Source organism: Lissotriton vulgaris, chromosome 9 (genome assembly GCF_964263255.1).
Source record: "Lissotriton vulgaris chromosome 9, aLisVul1.2, whole genome shotgun sequence".
In the NCBI taxonomy this organism is placed as follows: domain Eukaryota; kingdom Metazoa; phylum Chordata; class Amphibia; order Caudata; family Salamandridae; genus Lissotriton; species Lissotriton vulgaris.
Window position 1 is genome coordinate 494023845 of NC_141697.1, and position 9542 is coordinate 494033386.

Sequence of the window (9542 nt, forward strand, 5' to 3'; positions counted from 1 at the left end):
ATGGGTTCCTCCTATTTTCGGGCTATCCCCTCTAACCTTTCTTAACTCCAAGGGCAGGACCGCTATAAACAGAGAAAAAAGCAGGGGGCAAGCACGCACCCCTGTCTTAACCCATTACCAATCTGGATCCTCCTGGATAATTCTCCATTCTCGTCCAGGATTATCTGGGCCCAATTTTTTATGTGAAGGGCTTGGATCAGAGCCAGTAAATCATTTTGAATTTTGTACCCTAACAAGGTTGACCACAGCTGCCCCCTGTTTACCAGATCGGAAGCTGTGCAGAAGTCAACAAAGCAGCAGAACAAATTGTCCCTCTGCTCAATCGACTTCCGCACAATGGACCAGAGAGCAAAACAGTGATCAACCGTCGAATGACCCTCTTTAAACCCTCCCTGTTCTTGGGGCACAATCTTCCTTTCTTCTGTCCAGTCTTTGAGCAGACCCAGGATTACTTTAGCAAACACTTTTTCGCCTATGTCCAGGAGATTTATTTAACAGTAGTTTTTGGGGGAATTTATATCACCTTTCTTATGTATAGGTCTTACAATTGCTCCTTTCCAACTATCTGGCATAACCCATGTATTAAGGATCCCCTGGAACATATTCGAAAAGTACTCTGACCACCACTCTGGGTTCGTTTTTATGATTACAGCCAGCAGATTATCTGGACCGGCGGCTCGAGTTAGATTTAACCTAGAGATTATACTTCTAATATGGTGGGTGGAGAAGTGCTCTTTTACTTCTTCCCTTACACCTGGCCAAACGAAGATATTTATTTCATCCATCCTTGGCCAATTCCCATAAATATCCTCGAGATAATCTACTCACTTATCCTCCGTCACCGAGCACTGTAAGGACCCTAATACTTTGCCAGTGCTCTCTTGTACTAATTTCCAGAAGCCTTTCACATTTTTTTCTTCGATTAACTCGAGTAACTTCACCCAGAATCTGTCCTTATAAGTTCTTTTTTTATCTCTAGTAATTGATTTATATTTTATCCTTAATTTCTGGAGGCTAAGTAACACATCGTCATTATGTCTCCCCCTTTAGGCTTCTTTCCATTTGCCTAATACTAACTTTTACTTTGCGACAATCCTCGTCAAACCAAGGCTTATTATTAGTGGGTCGTTTTTCCTTACTTACTGACCCAGATTTACCCTGTTTAATTTTTATCTTGAAGCATTCTACCAATTGCCTTATTATGTCTTCATACCAGGTAATGCCCTCTTCTGGTTGCAATTTTTCTAGTGTGAATGTCAGCTGGACTTCCCTTAATTTTTTTAATATGTTCTATCTGTGATACGAGTTGTAAGTCGCTTATGATATTCTAACTGTACTTGTATGACTTTTTGTCTCAGAGGCTAGGACATTTAGAAAAAGAAGAGAGGAGTTGGGAGCGATTTAGGGGGTTTAGTTTCCTAACTATTGTCCCACCTTTTCCCTGACCTATAGGCTCCAAAAGGAGCCAAAGGTCCCCCCGTTGTTCTAAATATAAACTTGATGGATATCCATCTATCCTCTCTTTCCTTCTTTGTCTAAGAGCCACATCAATACTACTCTTTTTAAGGGCCCTATACCCAAGGACGTGCCTGCCCCTCTTTCTGCAACTAACTCTTTAGCTTCCTCAAAAGGTTTCTTATCATTTGCACTATTTGAAGTTCTTTTTCCCTTTATCCATCTAGATTGTAACTCTGGACTGCAAATAGATACTCCTGATTCATTTAAACTAATCTTTTTAGACTCAGGAGACACTGCATTTCCATTTGCCCTTTGATCTAACTTTCCCCCTTTCCTATTAACCTGTACCCTTAAGGTGTGACACTTGGGTGGACTTTTCCTCCCCATTCTTGCTTACGGAATGTATTGTTTATTATACCTTCTTTCCCGCAGCTTTTTATAATCATTGGGCAACGTGATTATATATATATATATATATATATATAATATATATATATATATATATATACATATACATATACATATACACACACACACCGTAGGTTCCTCTTTCTGTAATTGGCTATTACTTACTACTTCTTCCTACCCACCAACTATTATTTCCTGTTGGGCTTCTACTGGCCTTACTAGAGAGGCATTAGACCTTTAATTTGTGTTAGCTCCCCAGTCATAATCTTAAACTGCTTACTTTATGTTTTTAAAATTTCATTGTTTAACACTGCGACCTCAAGAATACCCTGCAGTGTTTTCTGGAGCATCAGCATAACCTCTAACATTGATACGCTGGAGGATCCCGTAACCTCCAGACTATGTAATGATGAACATGTTAAATCAGATTGAGCAACATAGGAATTTTCAAAATATCATTTTACATTAAAAACAGTCTTTCCTTTGATTAATATCTCCTTAGCTCAAAGATTTACTTTGCGAGGCCCCTTCTTCCACTACCACCTCTGCCTCAGTGTCTTGGGCGAATAATGACCGGAATAACCTTGGCGAGGAGGATAAACGTGGTTCCATAGAAGTCTCTGTGATGTTAAAATTCGTTTGATTCAGAGAGACCAAGCTTAGAGGTGGCGGATCCTCTAGGATTATGGGAGTCTCTACGACGCTCTGCTCCTTCTCCGATAACTCCTTCCCTTTAAAATGTTTCCCTAAAAAAATCCTTAAACGACTTCGAAACTGCTGATCCTCCTTTTATACTCACTGACTTTTTAGACGTTGTTGCTGACTGTGGGGTTAAATTCAATGATTTTGTGTTTCTTTTTGCTGATTTTTTTGTTCCTATTGTTGCTGCAATAGGTAATTCAGTTGGTTCTTCCATCCCTGGGCTTTTATTTCCTGATTTTTTAGAATTTTTCGGGACTTTCCGGGGTTTAGATTTCCCTAAGGCCATCTCCTTTCTTCCTCTTAGGGTCCCTTCATCCCTAAATTCCTTCCTTCAGGTATAAATCCAGCTGGAGTATTCTTCGCCTTAGGTTTGAGTGATAATCTATGGGAATTCAGGCACCCAACACTTCATGTGCCTACGAAATCTTCCCTTCACTTCCTTTTACACGGCGGTTTCGTAGGCAAAAATACAAAAAAAAATCACTTACCTCAGTTCAAAGGTCATCTGCTCTCGCCTCCACCACTTCTCCGCCACTAATTCACTGTTCCATTCTCTAAGTTGGCCACAGACCATTAATGACCCCTCTACCACTTGAGCCTTCAGTTTGTTGTATACTTTTAAGAACCAGAGCTGTGCGCAATTTACATATCCTTTTAAAAGGATGAAAACACTTTTAGAACTGTGTCTCAAGCTCCAACTTACGCGGCTCCCACGGCCGCTATCTCGCCATCCACGTTTTTCCACTATAAGGCGCTCTCTCGCGCCGTCCAAAGGTCTGATTTGCCCAGTAATTTAACCGCTGCTCCTTCGGTGTTGCTTGCGTTTGCTCGCGGCGAGTCGAATGCGGAAGTGGGAGGTACAACACGAGAGCGTCTGCCGTTTGACCCTGAACAGAGGCAATGTAATCAGAAAGTCTCATGTTTTCCAGTACCATTTATTCTACTCGATTCCCCTGCCTTGAAAGCCTCTAGAACTGCTGTCAGAACATTTACTTTGTATACCCAACAAAAAACAATTCCTTTGCTTTTTACCTTCTCACAAATGCCACAATATTGGATTCACTGAATATTGATGGTGCCTCTCCCACTGTAAGACTCCCTTGGTTTTATTCTGGACCCCAACTTTAAGCCTTATACTTAGAGAAAATATCTATGATGATAATGACCGAGAGAATTTAAAATAAAACTTTACACCAGAGTGCAGTGTGGGCACAGCTGTGCTCTGAGAAACTGATGACACAGAAATTTACAATGTATTCATTAAAAACCTATAATGAAGGGATGGGCGTTGACGTCCAACTTAAGGAGGTTCACTGTATGCCTGACTGATCTATAAAATATACTGATTTACTCGCCATCCTACTCCTCATTGTATGATCTCACAATGTAGAATAATCATGTACAACTTTAAAAAAGCATTTTTTCTCTTTCCACAATACTGTAGGGATTTTGAAACAACGCAAACCCTTAGTATGGGCATCAGGGCTAACAAATACCAATATCCATGCCAGTTCACAAATGTCTGAGTTGCACACACATTGTATAATACACATGGTTGTCCCAAGCAGATCTAAGGTCCACTCACCTCATGCTCTGGTCCTAGATATAGCATATTTTGAATTGCTAGGAAATCCCATGATGTGCACCAGCAACCTTTGATGGCCCTACTGGAGGTAACGGGACAGCCTCTTTTTCCAGGTTTGACTGGCTCTTGCAAGACTCATTTATCAAAGCTTATTTACACCACCTAGAGAAAACATAATTCATTATACCATATATTCTTTTGTTTAATTTCAGAAGTGTTTTCAAAAGTAATTTAATACTAAGTGTAATGCTTTATTAAATGTCATTGCTGCATCTGTGCAGTTGCCATATCCTACAGAAGAAAAGTCTTGAAGTCAACTGAATCCAAATCGTCCTTCCTGTAAATAGGGCTTCTTGAAATTGCATAATACAAAAGAAGGTCAATATTCTAATTAATCGAAATGCAAAAACATCTAATTTTGCATTCAGTAGTAAAGAAACTTCCTAATAGCAAAGCACACAGCACGCATCGCCCAGAAGCCCTCCTTTGCATGTAGTTTATATAAAAAATAACGTAGAGGCTTGCAACCATTTCTGGCTTTACTGCGGGGGCACTTTCTTTTCAGTCTAGAAAATCAACGAAATGCTCGGATAAAGATCCCAGACGATCCATCTCCAAAACATACACATGCAGACCCATCAAAATGTCTTCTTAGCATGCTGGATGAGGAACACGATAAAGAACAGCTACACGATTGCTATCCCAATACAGCACTAAAAACACACCTGCTACACACCCACACAATACTGATCACTCTTCTACAAAACAAAGTCCCACTATCACCAAAGGCCACTCTCTACACTGTCTACTAATAAATCCTCAATCCCTCTCTAAAAACAAGCATCACATCTACGACCTTCTCACCGATGCAAAACCAAACATACTATTCATAACCGAATCATGGTTGGGAGATGATATGGCTCCAGTCCTGCATGAAGCCATTCCTCTAGGCTATCAAATAATCACCCAAAATCGTATAGCCAAAAAAGGAGGTGGTCTAGCTGTTGTACTCAGGCAAACAATACATATCACTAATGTTGACAACATCTCCATAAAGAATTGTGAGGCTCTTCTAACAAGATACAATCCTACACCGTCTTCCACCTGTAACTTCCTGCTCCTTTACAGACCTCCACCTAGCAAGGCAACATTCCCGTTGCACTTCTAGACACAGTTTCAAACCTAATAACAATACACTCCAACCTATACATTCTGGGTGACCTTAACATTTGGTTTGATAAAACCAATATGACCCATCCAAAAACAATAATCACCGGCCTAGACGCATTGAACCTGCATCAGATTGTCCCCAATCCGGCGCACACCGCTGGACTTATCCTAGATGTCATTTTTGCTAATACTGAACTAGTTACCTTTCAAACTATAACTCCAGTCACATGGTCAGATACCACTTGATTGCTTTCCAATATAAAACAACGCTAAGCGGCTCACCTAAAACTACCTTACATCCATCCACCTATCAGCCGTGGAACAAACTCAATTTGGAACACTTGGAAACACAACTAACATCCAGTATAAATCTGGAAACCATAAATTCTGTTCAGAATCTATATGATTGGCTACAGGAAGCTTTTGACATCCTGATACCACTCAAAACCACACAACAGAACAAAAGAAAAAAGCGCCTTGGAGAAACATAGAAATAAAAGACATAAAACAACAAATTAGAAAGCTGCAACGTACCTGGCTCAAAACAAACGCCAAACTTCACCTACAGAAAATTAACAGATTATATAAGTCAACGATCAAAAAAGCTAAGAAAAGGTACTATCCAGACAGAATTGAAAAACCTAAATGTGCAAATAAAGAATTCTATAAAATACTCTATGAATTTCGAAAACCAATTTGCCTAGAAGGAACTCATCCTGTTACTCAAGATTTCACAGACAAACTGGCAAATCATTACACGGACAAAGCAGACACGTTGGACTCGTACTTACAACAGAAACAAAGCACCAGCACTAACCCTTGTACAAAACAACTATCCAAGAATGCTCTAATCAAGCCTCTCCGTTCCTTCCAACACACCTCACAAGATGAATTTATGGACCTGGTCAAAGCAAGCAGGCCTGCCGGCAGCCCTTCTGACCCCTGTCCGCCAAAAAACTTTCAAGACAATTAACAACCTCTGCTGCCATTCCAGTAAGAAGAATCATCAACGATTCCTTAACTACTGGAATATTTCCAGAACAACTCAAAAAAAGTCATACATACGCCCTTTACTGAAGAAAACAAACTTGAACCTGCTGAACCCTGACAACTACAGACCGATTACAAATGGGCCTTTCCTGGGCAAACTGATCGAAAAGCAGCGTTCGCCCAGATGTCACAATTCATTGAAGAGTATGACATACTTTCAGATTTCCAAACAGGATTCCGTCCGGGAAGAAGCACTGAATCTGCCCTCCTTGCCATCTGGGATGACCTAAAGAATACAGTTGACCGCAACTGGGTTGCTGCGCTACTCCTCTTGGACCTCTCAGCTGCCTTTGACAAGGTTGACCATAACACTGAAACAAAGACTTTATGAAGCCGGCATATAGGGAACTGCTCTAGACTGGATCGCGTCCTACCTTCGAAACATAACTAATGTCATCCACACCCCACCTTTCTCGTCCAAACCGTACTCCACAAAAGCAGGGGTCCCTCAAGGTTCTATCCTCTCGTCATGCTTTTCAACATCTACACGAAGTCTTTACCAGTACTGATCAATAAATTTCACCTCACGTGCTACAACTATGCAGATGACACGAAAATACTCCTTCAACTGGAATGCCCCAAAGACATTGGAAAATCACCAATTTTCAGCTGTCTCAGAGCCGTGGATCAGTGGATGACTTGGAGCCATCTCAAATTGAATGCTTCAAAAATTGAAATACTCACGTGTGGCGATTGGAAAAATTACAACCCCCTTGCCGCATGGCCTGATGAACTGGGATCACTGCCTAAAGTATCAAACGAAGTAAGAAACCTCTGACATTCATCGACAGCTTGGAGTCCATGGTCATTCCAAGTGGATAAACTAGCAAGATCAAGCTTTGCTACTATAAAAACGCTGCAACAAATTTTCCCTCATTTGGGATTTCCACAAAAGGTCCAAGCTACCATCTCCCTTGTTCTATCCAAACTCTATTACGCCAATGGCCTCTACCACGGATCACCTTTAACGACCATGAAAAGACTACAACGAATTCAGAACTCGGCTGCCAGACTACTCTTGCATATCAAACCACGAGACCACATCTCCCCTGCCTTGAAAGCCCTGCATTGGCTACCGGTGCCACATATCCCTCTGTATATAAGCATTTGTTTTCAATATAGATATTTACCTATCTTTGTGTATTACTTTATAAAACATGTAAAATAATTATGTTGTTAAGAGAAAAAAAAATAATAATAATAATATTCATCAATAAATAAAAATCATCTTTGGTCTACATATACATACTTCCATTGTGCATCTATGTACCTTCCATCTTTGTGTCTGTTACTTTTCTCCTGAAAAAGCATATCCAATGCACTACCCTATTTCTCATCCTGTGCCTCTATCAATATATTTAATCTAAATATGCTTACTTCCTTTATGTATCTATATACTTTCAATGTACTTATGGATCTATATATTTATCACTTTCTTCTAATTTAGCATTTCCAATGCACTAGCCTATTTCTCAGCCTATACTTTGCTCTATATATCTTCTAGCCCAACCTTCTGACTCCTCTCAAACTTCTTTCTACTACTCCTTCTAATGCACTACCCTATCTCTCATCCTATACATCTATCAATATATCCTCTACATCCACTCTCTCATTTATCCCAAACCCCATACCACTACTATGGTCGCCAAAATAACCCTTTCTAGACTCTCTCCTGCTCTACCCCTCCTTGCATCACCTGACACCTTTTTACTACACCGATCCCCTAAAACAAAACTTTTTACACTCTCCCCTGACTCCTTCCCTCCAAAACTCCTTTTTACTCATCCAAAAGCCTCTTCCTACTGCTAAAACCTTTAAAAAAAAAAAACCTTCACTCTTATCCTACCACTATCCTTTTCAATCAAAATTAACAGACTAACATGTTCACTTCTCAAATTCCATTTTCAACTATACTAATATACTGCCCAAATAACTGAATACCATATCTACTACTCAAATTACTTCATATTTATACTATACTATTTTTCAACACTAATCCTTTATGGGTTCCGGAGTGGCGTGCTACTCGCCAGAAAAGCGCTAAAACACCCATCAGGGGTAACAAGTGCTATATGAATGCAAATCTTTCTTCCCCTTTTATCCATCCGCTATCCTACTCACTCCAAGTAACAGACTAATATCCACCACTGAAATTACCTCATATTTCACCATATTAATTCACCACTAATCCTTTATAGGCTTCCTGAATAGCATGCGTCAACAAGTGAGAGATAAATGCAATTACAATATGCACAAACTGGCAAGTAGGAATCTTACACTGTCTGCACTCTGCACCACTTGAGGTGCATCAGCTACAAAGTTACGCGACTCACGGTTAGGAGCACATCTTCGAACAGCGGGCATCTCCACCAACATCTCCTACATAGGACATACAACGTAAAACACCCTTTAGAGGACACATTCTGTCCTTGAAGTTGTCATGGGCCTGAAGACGTAAATAAATGTTCCAATACAGTGCAGCACAAGGCTATGTAGGTAGTTAAGTGAAATGCCACAATGTTGAAACAGCTACACCAACCTGTAAAGCAAATTTTGCTTGAAAGTTGATATTCCCCTTAAATAAACATCGCTGTAAAATCGCACATTAATGCCAAATTATTTAGTTTCGAATAGAAACCATAATATTACGAATTAGTGCAGGTGCTTCTCGGTGGCACGTCGCGCCCAAAAAGTCGCTGAGCCAGATGCAACCTGCCTTGGTGGCAAATCTACTTACCAGCATGTTTCACATTTTCATAGCAGATTGGATGCTGTCAAAGTCGGACGGTCACCTAGCGGTCAGCCAGTGTCTAACAGAATAGGGAATAACTCAGTAGAGTCAACATCTCTGGGCTAACTTACCTAATGGAATGGAAGTCGATGTTGGTGTGTGCAGCAGCTACGTGCTGTGTTGAAGGCACGTGAATTATCCGGCTACAAGCAATTGCACAATTCAAACAAGCCTTCTCCAACAAATCCCAAACCACGGTGCAATCTCCGAAGCCTCGTAGCAAATGAACGATTGCTAAATCGAACCAATCCCAGAGAACGGCACATTCTCACTGTGCTCTCCCTACCAATCGCCAAATAATGCATTAGTCCGCCAACCCCTCACGTGTAGTCCAGCCAACCCCTCACGTGATTGGTTCGGGGCTTCCGGGTACTTCAA

General features: G+C 40.6%; 1 protein-coding gene across 1 annotated transcript in view; it reads right to left on the reverse strand.

Moving 5' to 3' along the window:
* TRMT5 (tRNA methyltransferase 5) overlaps positions 1-9331 on the reverse strand; it is a 47758-nt gene extending 38427 nt beyond the window's left edge. Inside the window, exons 1-2 of the mRNA XM_086937954.1 lie at positions 9236-9331; positions 4154-4315 (exon numbers count right to left, since the gene is read on the reverse strand). Of these exons, the coding sequence (XP_086794080.1) occupies positions 4154-4158 (5 nt within the window). The 5' untranslated portion in view covers positions 4159-4315; positions 9236-9331. The remainder of the gene's footprint in view (positions 1-4153; positions 4316-9235) is intronic.
* Between the last annotated feature and the right edge of the window lie 211 nt (positions 9332-9542).